The sequence below is a fragment of the Pelophylax lessonae genome (genome assembly GCF_965119305.1).
Source record: "Pelophylax lessonae genome assembly, chromosome: 9".
Lineage (NCBI taxonomy): Eukaryota > Metazoa > Chordata > Amphibia > Anura > Ranidae > Pelophylax > Pelophylax lessonae.
In genome coordinates, this window is record NC_138776.1 from 259,162,704 (window position 1) to 259,183,119 (window position 20,416).

The 20,416-nt window shown below is 43.1% G+C and overlaps 2 protein-coding genes across 2 annotated transcripts in view; both read left to right on the forward strand.

Moving 5' to 3' along the window:
• LOC309564412 (uncharacterized protein) overlaps positions 1–20,416 on the forward strand; it is a 1,531,146-nt gene that overhangs the window by 393,836 nt on the left and 1,116,894 nt on the right.
• LOC309563442 (uncharacterized protein) overlaps positions 1–20,416 on the forward strand; it is a gene marked incomplete at its 3' end in the record, with an annotated part of 44,894 nt that overhangs the window by 22,048 nt on the left and 2,430 nt on the right. Inside the window, exons 2-6 of the mRNA XM_082267835.1 lie at positions 8,936–9,709; positions 9,794–9,871; positions 15,417–15,496; positions 19,111–19,251; positions 19,379–19,484. Coding sequence (XP_082123961.1) covers positions 8,936–9,709; positions 9,794–9,871; positions 15,417–15,496; positions 19,111–19,251; positions 19,379–19,484 — 1,179 coding nt within the window. The remainder of the gene's footprint in view (positions 1–8,935; positions 9,710–9,793; positions 9,872–15,416; positions 15,497–19,110; positions 19,252–19,378; positions 19,485–20,416) is intronic.

Below are 20,416 nucleotides of genomic sequence, written 5' to 3' on the forward strand. Positions count from 1 at the left end.
GCTACTTCATCTCCTTCCCTCAAGTGATGGGTTGATACCTGTGAAAAGAAAAGAAAGGTGCGAGCAACTTTTCCGTTCCACTTGATTCAAAATTCCAATTAACTTTTTCTCAACTCGTCTTTGATTGTCCTATTTATCCTTTCCACTGTACCTGAATTCTGGGCAATGCAAATAGGAGCACTATTACGGGGTATACACGGTTTCCCCTCTTTGCAAATCAATCCTGTTTCAGGATTCCTTTGCAAAACAGGATAACACCAGTCCTCCAATTCCTCAGCAGTGGCTGAGGCCTGTAGATCTGTGATCAACTGGGCATCATCGGGGAGGATGTGGGTTAGGACAGGCATTTGTTTTAGGGCTCCTAAAGGTAACTGTTGTGCGGCTGCTTTTGCTATTTTGTCTGCTAGTGCGTTGCCCTTGGAGATGTCATCAGTACCTCTGGTATGTGCCCTACAGTGAATGATAGCTAACTCTGAGGGTAACAACATAGCCTGAAGAAGGTTGGTGATGAGCTCTTTCATCATGTCTGCACGGGGTGAAGTGACACTTTCAATAGTTTCTAGGCAGTCATGTGGTTCTTGGCCCATATCATCTGCTGAATCCATCTACTACTGACTAAAAGGAACTCTTATTTCTTCCCTGCTTTGGGCCTATATGTAAAAACCTATTTCTAGATGTTCATGTTTGGCATTATGTGTTTGTTTGTGTTGTTCCTAATATAGGTGATGCACCTAGCAACATATGCTTTCACTAATTTAGGCCTGTAAATGCAAAAAAAAACTTCAGTAATACTTCATATGTTCTTTCCCACCCCCTGTGTCCTATTCCATCATACTAGGCAATAGACAGTGGGGCGCTAGCTGCGGGGATACAAGATCTCCCCTTCTTTTAGAAAGAGGCCACTCTCAACTTTTTCTAAACCATCACCTAATTCCTTAAACCTGTTCTGTAGCATGCGTTTGTAGCTCTAATAATGTGTGATCTTTTGGCCTGACTTTCAGCTCTACAACCAGGAACCATCTACAAAAACATCCTCTTCTCCCTCTATGGCTGTCTAGATATATTATGTCTATACAATCATGTTGTTGTGTAACACACCCTTTAATCCCAGTAACCCATTTAAAACTGGGGCCTACCTAGGGCAAAAGATGTGGCCATCCCTATTACCATCTCACAAGATGCTATGTTTGGAGTCACCTCAGGCATGCCTTAGACCTGGACTGCGACCATCTTTGGACAAAAACTATAGGGCAAAATCCATCACCATACTCCTGGGCAAGTACACCTGTCATGGTCTTACAATTGTCCCTTGCATAAACACAAAACATTTTTCCATAATTTGGGAGGCCCAGTGCAGGCGCTACAACCATAGCATTTTTCAGATACATAAACGCATTCAACATTACTTGTGACATTTCTGGACCTGTGGCTTGTCTCAAAATGTTGTCATAAAATAGGAGCAGTCGGATCCATTGCAATCAATGATCCTGGTTTTGTGGGCGGGCAAGACCCACTGTGGGCTGGCAAGACCCACGTGACTGACTCTCCTTTTCCCCCTCTGTGAGAACAAAACCAAGGTAAACAACACTTTCCTGACACCATTGTCATTATTCCTGTGACACTTTGTGTCCACATACATGTACATTTCTCAATGAACTCACTCGCTCTGACTGGCCTCCACAGAGTGACTACATATGTTATCCACATATTGTAGCGGGACTGACTCATGAGCAGGTGTCCATCCCCTCTTGCGTGGTCTGGAGAACTATAGAGCAGACAACTAAAACTGTCTATTTAGCCCTGAGGCATTTCTACACCAGGTCAGTTACCTGGACTGATTATCAAAACAAGAAACAAAGATGGCTGTGTCTCCTCGTCCATTAGGACGGTAAAAAAAACGCATTACTTCAACCAATCACTGTAAAGTGGGTAGCATCGGATGGTATGGCTATCAGTAGAGATGGCACATCAGATACCACTTGCATACTACATACTTCAGTCAGATAAAACTAAAACTTTTTGGCTCTGTGCCAATCTTACTAAAAAAAACTTTTTTATTTTTTTTTTTTTTCTTCTGCCAATCTAACAAAAACCTGTCCAGGGGTTCCCCTCCCGCAATAGAGGACTCCCCTAAAATATCACCCAAAAACTGAAATCATATAAAAAGTTAATCTGATTTGAAACTTTTGGCTCGGTGCCAATAGGGTCCAATGGTCACACTGATTGCGGTAACCCTTTCTGTCCCAAAATAAATTCCATAACTTATAACAGGAATGAAAATATTTAAATTTGAACCCTTTCTTGGCAAGTAGCCAATTTTCAAAATTTTGCACCAGAGCTCCCTTTTACATTTAGGGACACAAGGGACCCATTTGTAAAATGTAATTTCTCATTATCTATAATTCTATAAAAAATAACCTCAAAATATCTTGCCGACTACGGCGAACTATGTTTTGCCTGATAAAAACTGTATTTGTTCACTATTATTACTCTTCCCAGAGGTTCCTATGCTTTATGCACAAATGTATAAATGGCAAAACTCCAAAAATTCCATAAAAAGATAATTGCATATGTTTGGCAATGCTGGGACGCATAGTCCCACAAGCTGGGACCCATAGTCCCACGAGCTGGAACACATAGTCCTATCAGGCTCCGCACAAGAATTGACCCCCTCCCTAGGAATGTGGGAACCGCCTCTCCCTAGAAATGTACCAACGTCAGGGTCAACGTCGTAGCTTCAAACAATTATGTATATCTAACTTGGAAAATGAATATTCAGAACAACAAAAACAGGGGCGCCATGTTATCTCGTGAGGTAACACTATTTTAAATGTACCTTCGGCCAAGAGTCTGTCTAATGTATGCCTGACTTCATACTCCCTAACAAACTAAGTGGACACCTAGGTATTATTCTGAAACCGTGCCAAATGATTGAGTACCCTCCTGACTCTTCTATAATTGGTAAAGGGGGGGGGGGGTTTCTAAATGTCTTGGTGGGGATCCCATTGAAGGTTCGGCTTCTAATGTCTCTCCATTCCAGAATTCTTGTGATATGGAACTGCTAATCACTCCACAATCCACGAGAACTAGAAGATTCATGCCATCTACACAAAGTGAAATCATAGGCAGTTGTTGGTAATTGAGAGACACACGGGGAAATGCCGAGTCCCCGCCTTCTGGGCACCATCATTGTTGCGGATATTGGGGCTGCTAGTTAATGTTAAACTTAACTCTAGGCTTCTGTTGCTGTGGCTGGTCAGCTGCAGGTGAATCACCGACACAACGTTCCTCAGAATGGCAGTCCCATTTGAAGTGATTTGAAGTGATTTTGATCCCCACAGCTGAAACAACCATTCCTCTGCTGGGGTCTATTATTAAAAGGGGGCCTATTCTGAGAATGCTCTGCTCTGCCCCTGAATCCCCCCTTGCCTCTTCCACTTTGATAGCGTCCCTGATAGGGTGTCTAAAAATATGTAGCAACGGGCTGTTTCTCTCTGGGGAGATCAAAACATCCCGCCGCATCCTTTTCTGTTAAGGCTTTCTGGAAACCATCCATGTCTTTGTTTGTCCAGTCTGAAACTTGCTGTTTCACAATCACCATGTATTGGGACTTTAAATTATTGATAAATGTCTGAATCATGAGGCTGTGCCGTTCCTTGGTGACACTTAAACCGGCCTCCTGATTCCATACATTTTTAAACCTTGTCCAAAATTCCAGGACGGTTTCACTTGACTTCTGCTTACAGGTGATTGCTGTGGCAAGTGAAGGATATAGACTAGCAATGGGGGCACCAGGGGCATACGAGGGTGGACATCCCGAATGACCCAGATGGGATTTTTCTGTATTTGAGCAGAATCTCTGTTTCTCCACGGCGTGGAGACCTGGAGCTTCTTTGCCTTTCAGGTTACTTTTCGGCCTTTTTGTCCTCTTGTCTGTTTTATTAATCTCTGTCCAGATTGCTAAATTATCGACCCACGGGTCTGTATATGTATATCCACCCGATACCCGGGTGACACACGCTTTGCATGTCTCCCCCCGGTTCAGGTGGGGGGATGTTCTTAGACTGACTTTTCCCCATTCCCAAGGATATCACAAATATCTCTCCCTGACAGAGAATACGTACAGATTATAAAGCTTTCTTTTCTGTGATATACCTGATTCTTAATATCTTCTAGGCTAAAACCTTTAATACATTTCACATAACAATGTATATTAATTCTTAATACTCTAACTTAAGGTAGACCGTTCTTCTACCTTAATTTACTTCCAGGAATATTACTCACCAAATATTCCTGGCCATTTACATAACAAGACAATAAACAAATACCAATATTCTCTCACTCAATAAGACATGTCTCTATGATTTACACATTCACATAATTACTTGTTACCATGGTAACCCTTTATGGTTTCAAAACCCTCCTTCAAGCCACTGATGTATATAAATTAAACCCATATACTTTTGGACTCGGGTGTCCCTTTTAGGACAAAAAGAAAAAAAACCCTTTCCGAGTCTTGACCAATACCTCCCGGGTACAGTGGCTATCAAGAAAGTTTTCCTACCATTATAGACAAACAATACAAATTATCTTATACTTCTATGCGACAGAGAAGGAAAGCTTAAAGATTTTTCAGACACAAAACGAGCAATTTCTCTAACACTTCTTAAGTCTCCCTGAGACTAAAAATATTTCCCTGAAATATTTCAATTATGGGTCTGTTGCGTGTGTTCCCGGAACACACCAACCCCCTTGGTTCACTTTGATATGATTTTAGTCAGTGTCCCGCCCCGGAGCCACACTACAATCGGCTGTATAGAAAAGGATTTTTCTACTTACCGAATGAGCGTGGTTGTCCGCGAGGGATGACTTTCATATCCCGGACGAGCCCCCAGCTGTTAGTTACTGGGATCCCTGATCCCAATGATAGTCCCGGACCATCATTAACTTCTTTTGCTCGCTTTGTGTCTGACAGGCCTGGGAGAGTGGTTTCTGGAAATAACACAGACGGAGACAGATGTATAGTGAAACCAAGCTCTCAGTTTATTATAGGCTCGTTGCGGCTTATATAGTAAAGATAAAGGCATATAATCATAGGTATAGGGCACTTGTTACGTTCTTATTGGTTAAACAGCTTCAGGAGACAAAAGGTCACCTTGGGGAATAATACCATATAGGACATATATCTCGTGTGACTAGAATCACCTGACACAGCCTTATCGCGAACTGCAGAAATTTTCCATGGTACGTAGGCACTTTTCATATCTTGTGTAACTAAGGTCACATACACACACAAACACACAGCTTATAAGACATTAATGCATACAAAATGGGGTAGGGACATACAAAATGGAGGACACATAGAATTTGATATCTCCCCATCTCCCACAGGGGGTTCCAGAGATCACTGGTGACACTGGATTGTACGGGGGTTCCAGAGATCACTGGTGACACTGGATTGTACAGGGGTTAGAGGGATCACTGGAGTTACAGGTGAACACAGAGATTAGAGGGATCACTGGAGATACGGAAGTCACTTGAGAAACAGGAGTGTACAGGGGTTACAGGGATCACTGGAAAGACAGGAATTCACGGGGGTTGCAGGGATCACTGGAGACACACGAATGTACAAAAGTTACAGGGAACACTGGAGCAACAGATGTCACTGGAGACAGAGGAAGGCACAGGGGATACAGGGATTACTGGAAAGACAGGAATGCACGGAGGTTGTAGGGATCACTGGAGACATAGGAGTCACTGGAGAAACAAGAGTGTACAGGGATTACTGAAGATACAGAAGTCACTGGTGATGTTGCAGGAAATAGGTACTGCCACAGTGACACAAGAGTGCACAGGGATCACTGGGGAGAGAGGAGTGAACAGGGGTTACAGGGATCACTGGGGAGAGAGGAGTGAACAGGGGTTTCAAGGATCAATGGAAAGACAGGAATGCACAGGAGTGACAAGGATCACTGGATATACAGGTGTACACAGAGATTAGGGGATCACTGGCTTTGTTATGACCTCCGGGGAATGGTTCTCTGGTTGAAGCTCTTCCATGAAGACCACTTCTGATGAGACTTCTCTGCAGCGTAGATGTGTTCACCAGGGTTCTCCCAGTTGTGAGAGCAGTGCTGGCCATAGGTTATTATTACCCGTTGGGTATAGGTTTTATTCCAGAGCCGGGCTGCATGCCTACAATGATCTCACTATTACTATAATAGTTACTAAAGCCATTCAGATATTCCAATCTATTACGTAAAGGTTTTATCTCAACTATCTTAAATGTCTTAAATTTCTTTTCTAGCGATGTGTATGTGATTTAATTTACATATATATGTTTTATAATAATGTTGTATACCACAATTAGCATGTTGTGGTTTTCATTCTTTAGTTTCCAATAATTATGACTTGTATCGTTACATCATTTTTATTGTATTTTTAATTTTTTTTTTTTTTTTTTTAACTTTGGTTTAATGTGAACAAGAAATTAAGAAACTCCCCAAGAAGCGGCTATAAAAGTATGAAAAAAATTCCCAATGTATTCGGCTTTTTTTATATTCTCCGCAAGAGGTCAAATCTTACTTATTGTCAGTGGAACGCAACAGACAGGAAGTGATAGAAGATTTAAAAAAATAGGAAGTGATGTCACATATAAAACAGGAAGTTCCAGGTGAAAGGTGAGTTGGGAGGAAGTAGCGAGGAGACATTGTTGGAACTGGCAGCAGAGGAGGTAATAAGATATTATTTTATATTTACATCCAGTAACCCCCCCCCTTCATGTCCGTCCTCTTCCTCCATAGTCACTGTGACTTCTTTTATCTCCAGAAGATGATGATACACACATATATTGTAAAATATTAACAAATAAAATGATTGTATTCCTTTATATAGCTCTGACTGATACCGTAATGCTGTACAGAGAGCACTGGGCCAGTCACATCTCTCTTATCTCTATTAATAAAACCGAGACCTGAACAGAGAGGTGAGGAGGATTCTGGGAGGTCACATGACATCACTCTTATCTCTATTAATAAAACACAGACCTGACCGGAGAGGTGAGGAGGATTCTGGGAGGTCACATGACATCACTCTTATCTCTATTAATAAAACACAGACCTGACCGGAGAGGTGAGGAGGATTCTGGGAGGTCACATGACATTACTCTTATCTCTATTAATAAAACACTCTTTTACCTTTTTTTCATACTAGACTGTGTATTAGGTATTTTGTGTTAACCCACAACAGAAGGGGAACTGATGTTATAGCTCGGATATTATTAGGTATACGATATTTGGCAGCACCTGATTTTAGCACACTATATATGGGAATTCTGGGACATTATCCAGTAACAGACAAGGGATGTGTCTGGATGGTGACTGTATCATTGTGTGTGTCAGGTTCCTATAAGGTGTCAGGATGTCACTGTCTATTTCTCCATGGAGGAGTGGGAGTATTTAGAAGGACACAAGGATCTCTACAAGGACTTCATGATGGAGAATCAGCCGCCCCTCACATCACCGGGTAAGAGGAGACTTTATTGTAAAGGAGAGAGCAGTACGGAGGATCCACCTAGATCCCCCATCATCTGATAAACACATAGAAACAATGTATTCAGTCAGTGTGTGTGTTTCCTACAGATGGATCCAGTAATGGGAACCCACCAGAGAGATGTCCCCGTCCTCTGTATTCCCGGGATTCCACACAGGCAGATGACACCATCCCTCACCATCATCATCAGGTAGGTGGGACTGAGAAACTGGATCTAAAAAGGTATTCTAAACTAAAAAATGCCATTCACCAATGTAATCTCCTTTCACTTTTCATAACTGTTTGCTATTCACTTTGGGGTTTAGGGTGAAGAATTGAAAGACATAAAAGTTGAAGTTGAAGTGAAAGTGAAAGAGGAAGAGACATTGATAAAGGGAGATCAGCAGTCTATGGAGGATGGTGGTCGTCTGTATTCCCGGAATTCCACACAGGAAGATCACACCATCCCCCACCATCATCAGGTAGATTGGACTGAGCAAGTAGAACTCAAAAATTATTCTAAACTATGAGAATAGATTCTTCTATGTAATCTCTTCTTATTTACAGTAATGCGACCAGATGTTATATTTTATCATTTTTGGGGTTTAGGGCGAAGGACTGAAAGACATCAAAGTTGAGGTTAAAGAGGAAGAAGAAGAGACGTTGGTGATTGGAGATCAGAAGTCTATGGAGGAGGGGGAGATGGCTGTAAAAAGTAAACAGGAGGAAACTTCTCTACATATGGACACAAGTAAGTAATAAACAATAAATGCAGAGAGAATTCAGATTTTCATTTTACGCCTTCATATAGTATATAACGTCATGTTCCCAACAAATGAGGTGGAGATACTGTACACCATATGAAAGGTCCATCTCCATTCCTCAATATAACGTCATGTTCCCAACAAATGAGGAGGAGATACTGTACACCATATGAAAGGTTCATCTCCATTCCTCAATATAACGTCATGTTCCTAACAAATGAGGAGGAGATACTGTACACCATATGAAAGGTCCATCTCCATTCCCACAGTAACAATGCCATCAATGCAGAAACAAAGTTTGGAAAATACTTGTAACATTTTTTTGTTAAATTGCTTTTCAACAGGTGGACACTATGTCCGGAATACCTCTGAGGAACCTTCTGACAGACCACACATTAGGACTCTAGGACCTCACAGTACAGATACTTTACTAGATCCATCAATTTCCAATGAAGCTTCTATAAGCCATAAAGAAAAGCGTCCGTTGTCATGTTCAGTGTGTGGGAAATCTTTTAAAAAAAACTCATTGCTTCTTGTACATGAAAGAGTCCACACAGGTGAGCGTCCCTATTCATGTTCAGAGTGCGGGAAATCTTTCAGTACAAAAGGACAAGTTGATACACACCAGAGGTATCACACAGGTGAGCGTCCCTATTCCTGTTCAGAGTGCGGGAAATGTTTTGTCATAAAAAGTCACCTTACTACACATCAGAGAATTCACACAGGAGAACGTCCTTATTCATGTTCAGAGTGCGGGAAACGTTGTATTACAAATGGACAACTTGTTATACACCAGAGGAGTCACACAGGTGAGCGTCCTTACTCATGTTCGGAGTGCGGGAAATGTTTTGTTCATAAAGAAGACCTTAATAAACATCAGAGAAGTCACACAGGTGAACGTCCCTTTCCGTGTTCAGAGTGCGGGAAATGTTTTGGCAATAAAGGAAGCCTTCTTATACACCAGAGAACCCACACTGGGGAGTGTCCCTTTTCATGTTCAGAGTGCGGGAAATGTTTCACGATGAAAGAAAGCCTTGTTTCACACCACAGAATTCACACAGGTGAGCGCCCCTATTCATGTTCAGAGTGTGGGAAATGTTTTATTATGAAAGCACACCTTGTTTTACACCAAAGAATTCACACGGGTGAGCGTCCCTACTCGTGTTCAGAGTGCGGGAAATGTTTCAGTCACCAAGGAGACCTTCGTAAACATCAAAGAAGTCACACAGGTGTGCGCCCCCATTCGTGTTCAGAGTGTGGGAAATGTTTCATTCACCAAGGAGACCTTCGTAAACATCAAAGAAGTCACACGGGTGTGCGCCCTTATTCGTGTTCAGAGTGCGGGAAATGTTTCATTCGGAAAGGACAACTTATTTTTCACCAGAGAAGTCACAGAGATGAGAGTGCTTATACAAGTTAAGAGTGCGGAAAGTGTTAAATTCAGCAAGGAGATGTAGACACCAGTGAAAGCATCCCTCACCATCCTTATTCATTTTCAGAGTGCGGGAAATGTTTCATGCGGAAAGGACAACTTATTTTGCACCAGAGAAGTCACAGAGATGAGAGTGCTTATACAAGTTAAGAGTGCGGAAAGTGTTAAATTCAGCAAGGAGACGTAGACACCAGTGAAAGCATCCCTCACCATCCTTATTCATTTTCAGAGTGCGGGAAATGTTTCATTTCCAGATTTATATTAATTGCACACCAGAGAATTCACAGAAGCTAACAACCTCTTTCATGTTTTGACTGGTGTGTTGGGGGCGGGGCAATACTATTCTGAAGTTTTTCGGGTAGACTTTGGTAGGTCTAGGCCTTCTGGCCTTGAATTATAGTAAGATGGTCCTCCAAACATGCGGTGCTTTCTCAGTCCCGCACTCACACAGACCGCACCATACAACTATACTGTGCTAATACATTACCAGATATGACCATACATGGACAACACTTCTTATTGGTTGATAAAGACTTGTGCACATTATTGGTCGTTTTTATGTTTTGCTAAGGAAGCCGACTTTTCATCGGTCCATCCAATATTTAATACATTTTATTTTTTTTCAGTTCTATAGGATTTGATGTATATTCTATGTTAGTTTTTATTGTTTGTTAATCACGAATTATGATTTTCTAATAAACAAGAACGCTCCGCACTTTTTATAATACTCTGTTCTCAGATTGTTTCTTTTAGGGAAAGCATTATAACTCTTAGATGAATGGTGGATAAAATGATTTACTTATGTGGATGAACTGACTTTAATGAGTCTGTTCATCAAGAAGAGAAATTTTACTGTGTTGTGAATACAACCAATCTTCTCTACTGTCCCTCAAGGAGTCTATTGGTAAGATCTCTGCATTGTATTTCATTCCCCCATTATGATGGGGGGATTCCACCATCTCTGTGCTGAGTTACCAGGTCTGTACACCTGCTGTGCCCATTATGAGGGATTCCCACCATCCCTGTGCTTAGTTCTTGGTCTGTACACCTGATGTGCCCATTATGAGGGGTTTTCACCATCCCTGTGCTGAGTTCCCAGGTCTGTACACCTGCTGTGCCCATTATGAGGGGTTCCCACCATCCCTGTGCTTAGTTCTTGGTCTGTACACCTGATGTGCCCATTATGAGGGGTTTTCACCATCCCTGTGCTGAGTTCCCAGGTCTGTACACCTGCTGTGCCCATTATGAGGGGTTCCCACCATCCCTGTGCTTAGTTCTTGGTCTGTACACCTGATGTGCCCATTATGAGGGGTTTTCACCATCCCTGTGCTGAGTTCCCAGATCTGTTCACGTGCTGTGCCCATTATGAGGGGTTTTCACCATCCCTGTGCTGAGTTCCCAGGTCTGTTCACGTGCTATGCCCTTATGAGGGGTTCTCACCATCCCTGAGCTGGGTTCCCGGGTCTGTACACCTGATGTACTCATTATAAAGGGTTCCCACCATCCTTGTGCTGAGTTCCCAGGTCTATACACCTGCTGTTCCCAGTATGAGGGGTTCCCACCATCCCTGTGCTGAGTTCCGGGGTCTGTACACCTGCTGTGCCCATTATGAGGAGTTCCCACCATCCCTGTGCTGAGTTACCACAGTGATAGGCTCCATAATTTCCATCATTCTCTTCATCAGTGATATGGAGGTCATCATTGGCTTAAAGAATATGTCAGACGTGTCATGTGATCAGTGCTGTGATTGTTCTGGTCAGTGCTGCAAAGCTGAATATCTTAAAAAGTCTGTAATTTTTCAGATCTATGATCATTGATATGGCCAATATCGGTGGCATTTTTAGCATAGATGACCCCAGGACGGATGTAGAGGTGACATCATCACTGTGCTGTACATAGCCTGTGCAGACAGAAGAGCTGGGGGAGGGACCCAGCAAGCCCCACCTACTACAAACTGGAGGGGTGGAGACAAGACCAATCACCCTGCCCAACGAGAGAGCGGTCTTTATTAGAGGAAGCAAAGTCTTACACTGGCCTACTGCACAAATCTGGAAGAAATATACAAAGCGCACCAAGATTCAAGGGAGAATACACATAAAAACATTGTCTATCAACTCTTTTTTTTTACCTATATTTCTGTTTTTATTTAAATCCATAATTATTATATTTTTTCCTTCTTTTATGCATATGAAATTTTGTCTTTCGCCCTAATCCATTTCGATCACAGCTATCACGCTGATGATTAGGTTCCCTCATGCAACACAATCCATATTAAGCATGCTAGCACAACCGTAATACATTTATATTGGTTATTATCTCCATGTATGGTTCCTGTCCCTCAACCCTGAAGAAGGGGTGCCCTTAAGTGTAATGGCTGTGTTTGAAGGTCTTTTATTTTCCAATAAACATGATTGTTCTACAACCCCTTTAGGTTTCATGTCTTTTAGTAATGACCCTCCACAACTCTTCCACATGTGAATTGGATCCACCTTAGGACCCTACTACAAGATGATCTGCTGTGGACTTCCGACAAAGTCCACAGCTATAAAATAATTATAGGACATAGGAGTGTACAGGGGGTTACAGGGATCACTGGAAAGAAAGGAATGCACGGGGGTTACAGGGATCACTGGAAAGACAGGAATGCACGGGGGTTACAGGGATCACTAGAGATACAGAAATAACTGCAGATACAGGAGTGTACAGGGGTTACAGGCATCCCTGAAAACACAGGGGTTACAGGGTTTCCTGGAGACACAGGAGTCTACAGATATTATAGGGATCATGAAAGAAAAACTAGAGTGCACGGGGGTTAAAGGGATCATTGGAGACACAGGAGTTACATGGATCACTGGAAAGACAGGAATGCACAGGGGTTGCAGGGATCACTGGAGCAACAGATGTCACTGGAGACAGAGGAGTGCACAGGGGTTACAGGGATCACCGGAGACTGAGTGCACAGGGGTTACAAGGATCGTTGGAGAAACAAGTGCATAGGGATTACAGGGATCACTGGAGACAAAGGAATGCACAGGGGTTGCAAGGATCACTGGAGATACAGGAGTGCACAGGGGTTACAGGGATCACTGGAGACAGAGGAGTTCACAGGGGTTACAGGGATCACTGGAGATACAGGAGTGCACAGGGGTTACATGGACCACTAAAGACACAGGAATGTACATGGATCACTGGGAAGACAGGAATGCACGGGGGTTGCAGGGATGACTGGAGCAACAGATGTCATTGGAGACAGAGGAGTGCACAGCGGTTGCAATGATCACTGGAGATACAGGGGTTACAGGGATCACCGGAGACAGAGGAGTGCACAGGGATCACTGGAGCAACAGATGTCACTGGAGAAAGAAGAGTGTGCAGGGATCACTGGAGTCATTGGAGAAACAAGAGTGCACAGGGTTAGGGAACTCTGGAGAAACAGATGTCACTGGAGACAGAGGAATGCACAGGGATTACAGGGATCATTGGCGACAGAGGAGTGCGCAGGGATCACTGGAGACACAGGAGTGCACAGGAATTACAGGGATCATTGGAGACAGAGGAGTGCACAGGGGTTACAGGGATCACTGGAGATACAGGAGTGCACAGGGATCATTGGAGACAGAGGAGTGCACAGGGGTTACAGGCGTCACTGGAGACAGGGGAGTGCACAGGGGTATAGGGATCACTGGAGACAGGGGAGTGCCCAGGGGTTACAGGGATCACTGGAGACAGGGGAGTGCACAGGGGTATAGGGATCACTGGAGACAGGGGAGTGCCCAGGGGTTACAGGGATCACTGGAGACAGGGAAGTGCACAGGGGTATAGGGATCACTGGAGACAGGGGAGTGCCCAGGGGTTACAGGGATCACTGGAGACAGGGGAGTGCCCAGGGGTTACAGGGATCACTGGAGACAGGGGAGTGCCCAGGGGTTACAGGGATCACTGGAGACAGGAGAGTGCTCAGGGGTTACAGGGATCAATGGAAAGACAGGAGTGACAAGGATCACTGGAGATACAGTTGTACACAGAGATTAGAGGGATCACTGGCATTGTTATGACCTCCGGGGAATGGTTCTCTGGTTGAAGCTCTTTCATGAAGACCACTTCTGATGAGACTTCTCTGCAGTGTAGATGGGTTCACCAGGGTTCTCCCAGTTGTGAAATGAGAGCAGTGCTGGCCATAGGTTATTATTACTCGTTGGGTATATGTTTTATTCCAGAGCCGGGCTACATGCCTACAATTATTTCTCCATTACTATAATAGTTACTAATGCCATTCAGATATTCCAGTCTATCACTTACAGGTTTTATTTTAACAATCTTAAATGTCTTAGATTTCCTTTCCAGCGGTGTATATGTGATTTAATTTACATATATACAACGTTTTATAATAATGTTGTATACCACAATTAGCATGTTGTGTTTTTCATTCTTTAGTTTCCCATAATTATGGTTTATATCATTACATCATTTTTATTATATTTTTAAATAGTTTTTTTTTTATTTTTATGTAGCAAGGTTTCCAGGCCTGTGGCCTGATGTGGGTCTGCCATTAGTACCGGAATCCTCTCCAGCCCATGTGAGCTGAGACCCTGGGTGTGACAACTGAAGCAGCGACAACTCCAGCCTCTCTGTTTGTGGTTTTTATTTGAATTAGGGGATAGGAGAATGGAATGAGTGGGATACTCCTTGAGGCTTAACTAATTACAATTGGGACTTTACTTCCAAAATGCCCGTTGGTGCTTCCTCGACGCCAGCCAATGCTCACTGACACTGAGAACACTCTGTAGAACAAAGAAGTGCTAAATCCTCGACTTATAGTCCAGAAGATCCAGGACTGAGAACTGTAGAACTGGTGTACTGTGAAAGTCACGGAATACTTTCCCCCGCCTGACACAGCTTGAGGTAGTATGTAGTAGAACTCTGTATAGCTGTCACTTTAACTGGCACACTCTATACAATTCAGGGTCCAAACTGGGGGTGCCCCCTTGGACCTTGAACTCTTCAGTCCACTGACTAGGTACCCCCTCTATAGCTTTAGGGTCCTCAACCTAGGTACCCCCTTTACCACTAGCTGGCAGTGGATCCCAGAACCTCTTTTGGAGTGGTCCACTCTAACTTCAGGCAGACCCCCAGGGGCAATCCTACTCACGACCTGTGTAGGCTTTCCTGGGACTGGACCCCTCTCTCTCTCACCAGGCTCTCGGCACACCGGATCCCCTCAGCTCCCTAAGGCGATGTAAAATATAGAATATATCTAATATTCTAATATCTTTAGGCGTTTCCGGACGATTAGCATTGATAGCCAGACTGACTTAAAAACAAAGTGTGATTTTATTCAAACACACTCAGCATCAACAATACAATGTAAAAGGTATAACAGTTCAGTTCAGTGTAGGTTAAAATATAAGGAATAAAAACAATGCTTCTGAAAAATGTGTCCAGCTTGAAATCATGGCTGTATCGACATGTGTTTGTTCCTCTGTCCTTCAGAGTAAATCTTTCCTAGTCTGGGAATAAGCAGGAAATTACGTTTCTAGGTTTCAGAGAGCAAAACACCTGCTTAAGTTGTCAAAAAAGTCTATGTATAGATTTGTGTGGAGAAGAAGTGATGTGTGTGATCTTCCCTAGTCTGTGTGTCTGTGAGTTCTAACGTAAGGTCCTAATCTCCTGGCAATTTATCTTACATGTAGACGTCATGAACTTTCAATACTCCAAACCTTGTATGGCATACATAATTTCTGCTAACTTCAGTTATTCTATACAAGAGGAGGTACTAAACTCAAAATCATATATGGACTTTGATTGACAAGCCCACATGTAACATTCTATTCTTGTAACATCTAATGTGGTTAATGTCATGTTACACCAAATAACCAAAAATCTATACAAAAGTAACACATATTACCAACTTATACGACTTGTATAACATTAAGTAAATACGTACAAATATTATTAATTATGAATGGGATAACCCTAATCCTAACTAACATTATTTAAACTAATATATGTATTATTCCTAGTATTACATGTATAATGCCTATTCTTGACTTCCATGACATTCTATACCAGATACCTTATATGTTATCTTCCAACTAGCTACATACCCCAGAATTATCTGACATTTTACTGCCTCAGGTCAGATGAAGAACCTCATTGCTAATCACCGGATCAAGGTCATTCACACATATTAATATTATGATTAATCATAAAACCACATATATTTTGCAAGCTTGCTGTGAATATAATATAATTCCAATAAGTGCAGAATTATGAATTTGGAATAAATATCTAACAGGCGACACCCCAAGAAATCCACCTTCCTCAAACAGGAGGAGAGACAGCCGCACTCTCCTTCCTTGGACTCTTCTCCCGCCAAAGACATTGTGTCATGTGCCACCCCCAAACTTATATCCACTCCCAGAATCCTTTGCAGCACAATCTGCCACCTGGGGTAGTTACAAGCCTGGATGTGTCCTCTGATTGGGTTTCCTCCACCGCCCTATGAGAAGCCTCTCACAGTAGCCAGTGGGGAGACTCCCCCTTCAGCAGGCACACCTGGAAACCATCACAAGAAATTAAAGAGGTTTTAAACCCACTCTGATAACTTTCACCTATAGGTATTGAATATAAGGCTTACCTATAGGTACTGTAAATATCTCCTAAACTTGCACTGTATAGGAGATATTTACATTTCATGCAGCCGATGACATCATCAGCGCATGCACTCCGAAGAAACGGCTACCCGTACCGTTTCTTCAGAGCCCTGTGCCATGACCGGCGGCTCCCGCGCGCATGCACGAGAGTGACGTCACGCGTCTCCCGGCCAGTAGCATAGCCGGAGGGAAGACCAGGAAGGAAGACAGCAGAAAATGGATGCGGCCGCCAGTGGGGACGACGAGGGTTTCGTTTGGAGGTAAGTGTCACATAATGTGCTAGTATGCGATGCATACTAGCACATTATGCATTTACTTTGCAGGGAAGAAAAAAACCTAAAAAAAAAAAAAGGAAGAGTTTACTTCCTCTTTAAGCAACTCGCCAAGAAGCGGCTGTAAAAGTATGAAAAAGCTCCCCAATTTATTCTGCTTTTTTTTAATATTCTCCACAAGGGGCAATCTTACTTATTGTCAGTGGAACGCAACAGACAGGAAGTGATAGAAGATTTAGACAGGAAGTAATGTAAGATTAAAAAAAATAGGAAGTGATGTCACATATAAACCAGGAAGTTCCAGGTGAAAGGTGAGTTGGGAGGAAGTAGAGAGGAGACATTGCTGGAACTGGCAGCAGAGGAGGTAATAAGATATTATTTTATATTTACACCCAGTAACCCCCCCCCGTCATGTTTCGTCCTCTTACTCCATAGTCACTGTGACGTCTTTTATCTCCAGAAGATGATGATATACACATATATTGTAAAATATTAAATAAAATGATTGTATTCCTTTATATAGCTCTGACTGATACTGTAATGCTGTACAGAGAACACTGAGCCAGTCACATCACTCTTATCTCAATTAAAAAAACACAGACCTGACCGGAGAGGTGAGGAGGATTCTGGGAGGTCACATGACATCACTCTTATCTATATTAATAAAACACAGACCTGACCTGAGAGGTGAGGAGGATTCTGGGAGGTCACATGACATCACTCTTATCTCTATTAATAAAACACAGATCTGGCCGGAGAGGTGAGGAGGATTCTGGGAGGTCACATGACATCACTCCTATCTCTATTAATAAAACACAGACCTGACCGGAGAGGTGAGGAGGATTCTGGGAGGTCACATGACATCACTCCTATCTCTATTAATAAAACACAGACCTGACCTGAGAGGTGAGGAGGATTCTGGGAGGTCACATGACATCACTCTTATCTCTATTAATAAAACACAGACCTGACCGGAGAGGTGAGGAGGATTCTGGGAGGTCACATGACATCACTCTTATCTCTATTAATAAAACACAGATCTGGCCGGAGAGGTGAGGAGGATTCTGGGAGGTCATATGACATCACTCCTATCTCTATTAATAAAACACAGACCTGACTGGAGAGGTGAGGAGGATTCTGGGAGGTCACATGACATCACTCCTATCTCTATTAATAAAACACAGACCTGACCGGTGTAACGTTAGAAAACCATACCTCGTTAGAATTCCATACCCTCGTCACTTCCTGTCTGAAACAGCTGAGCAGCGTAGCAGTGCGCATGCTCAGAGCCCCGGGTACGTCATGGAACAGCAGAGAAGATGACAAGTGCGCATGCTCGGAGGGTATGAAATTATCACGGCACTGTGTGTAATGTTATACTTGCGGCGGTTACATTAAAACAGTTCGGCTGCAACATGAGTCATCTCCGCTCCTATTCCTGTCACTTCCCTGATCTTGGCTAATAAAAATAAAAGCGGCGGCGGGTGTATGAAATGTAAGTGACGGCGATCTCGGCTCCGTGATCCGCTTTTATATTTATTAGCCGAGATCAGGGAAGAGACAGGGATAGGAGCGGAGATGACTGATGTTGCAGAGGAGCTGTTTTAATGTAACCACGGCAAGTGTAACGTTTCAGACACTACTGTGAGAAATCCATACCCTCCGTAGGTGCACCGGAAGTGACGAGGGTATGGTTTTCTCACGGGTATGGTTTTTTTCACGGAACACCGGAGAGGTGAGGCGGATTCTGGGAGGTCACATGACATCACTTTTATCTCTATTAATAAAACACCCATTTATCTTTTTAAATACTAGACTATATGTATTAGGTCTTTCGTGTTAGCCCATACCAGAAGGGGAACTGGGGTCACAGCTCGGATATTAATAAGTATACGATATTTGGCAGCACCTGATTTTAGCACCCTAATTACGAGAATTCTGGGACATTATCCAGTAACAGACAAGGGATGTGTCTGGATGGTGACTGTATCATTGTGTGTGTCAGGTTCCTATAAGGTGTCAGGATGTCACTGTCTATTTCTCCATGGAGGAGTGGGAGTATTTAGAAGGACACAAGGATCTCTACAAGGACGTGATGATGGAGAATCAGCCGCCCCTCACATCACCGGGTAAGAGGAGACTTTATTGTAAAGGTGAGAGCAGTACGGAGGATCCACCTAGACCCCCCATCATCTGATAAACACATAGAAACAATGTATTCAGTCAGTGTGTGTGTTTCCTACAGATGGATCCAGTAATGGGAACCCACCAGAGAGATGTCCCCGTCCTCTGTATTCCCGGGATTCCACACAGGAAGATCACACCATCCCCCACCATCATCAGGTAGGGGGGGGCTGAGAAACTGGATCCAAAAAGGTATTCTAAACTAAAAAATGCCATTCCCCAATGTAATATCCTTTCACTTATCATAACTGTTTGCTATTCACTTTGGGGTTTAGGGTGAAGAATGGAAAGTTGAAGTGAAAGTGAAAGAGGAAGAGACATTGATAAAGGGAGATCAGCAGTCTATGGAGGACGGTGGTCGTCTGTATTCCCGGGATTCCACACAGGAAGATCACACCATCCCTCACCATCATCCGGTAGGTGGAAATGAGCATGTAGAACTCAAAAATTATTCTAAACTATGAGAAGACTTTCTTCTATGTAATTGCTTCTTATTTGCAGTAATGTTTCCAAATCATATATTTTATCATTTTTGGGGTTTAGGGCGAAGAACTGAAAGACATCAAAGTTGAGGTAAAAGAGGAAGAAGAAGAGACGTTGGTGAGTGGAGATCAGCAGTCTATGGAGGAGGGGGAGATGACTGTAAAAAGTAAACAGGAGGAATCTTCTCTACATATGGACACAAGTGAGTAATAAACAAAATAATGTCATGTTCCCAACAAATGAGGAGGAGATACTGTACACCGTATGAAAGGTCCATCTCCATTCCTCAATATAACGTCATGTTCCCAACAAATGAGGAGGAGATACTGTACACCATATGAAAGGTCCATCTCCATCCCTCAATATAACGTCATGTTCCCAACAAATGAGGAGGAGATACTGTACACCATATGAAAGGTCCATCTCCATTCCTCAATATAACGTCGTGTTCCCTACAAATGAGGAGGAGATACTGTACTCCATATGAAAGATCCATCTCTGTTCCAGGCCAGTCAGAGAAATCCCCAGAAGGCTAGAAGAACATCAAAATAAAAAAGTATGTCAAATATAAACAGAAGACACCCCCCAGGTATATCAGGTGTCCAAAAAGTAAGGGACGGGGGAATAGATAGAGTGTTTTCCCCAAGGGACTTATCTAGTTCCACCACAGCACAAGCGCAAGGTCCTCTTGATCCCTCAGGATCAAATGGTAACTAGAGGGAAAGAGAAAAGACCTACCACCAGCCTTTCTCATTATTCAGTGTATTGAGTTCCTCCCACGTTCAAGGTGTGGGGTAATGGGTATCTCATTCCTTGTAGGTGAAGGAGGGGATGTTCCATTGTTTTAAGTTCTTCACCGGGGGATATTCCACTGGCCTCAAATGATCCCCTGGCCTGGCGGCGTCTGATGCCACCGCACATGTGCATGCGCATGCGCGGTGACGTCAGACTCAGGCAGGCCGTCGACACACAAGAAGCAGTCCCGGCCTGCCCACCAGAATATATATATATAACTAGAAAGCTGGCCGTCGCCTCTATCACCCCGCTACAACTCCTTCCTCAAAATAACGTACAGGTATGTGAATTTTTCGATTAGTG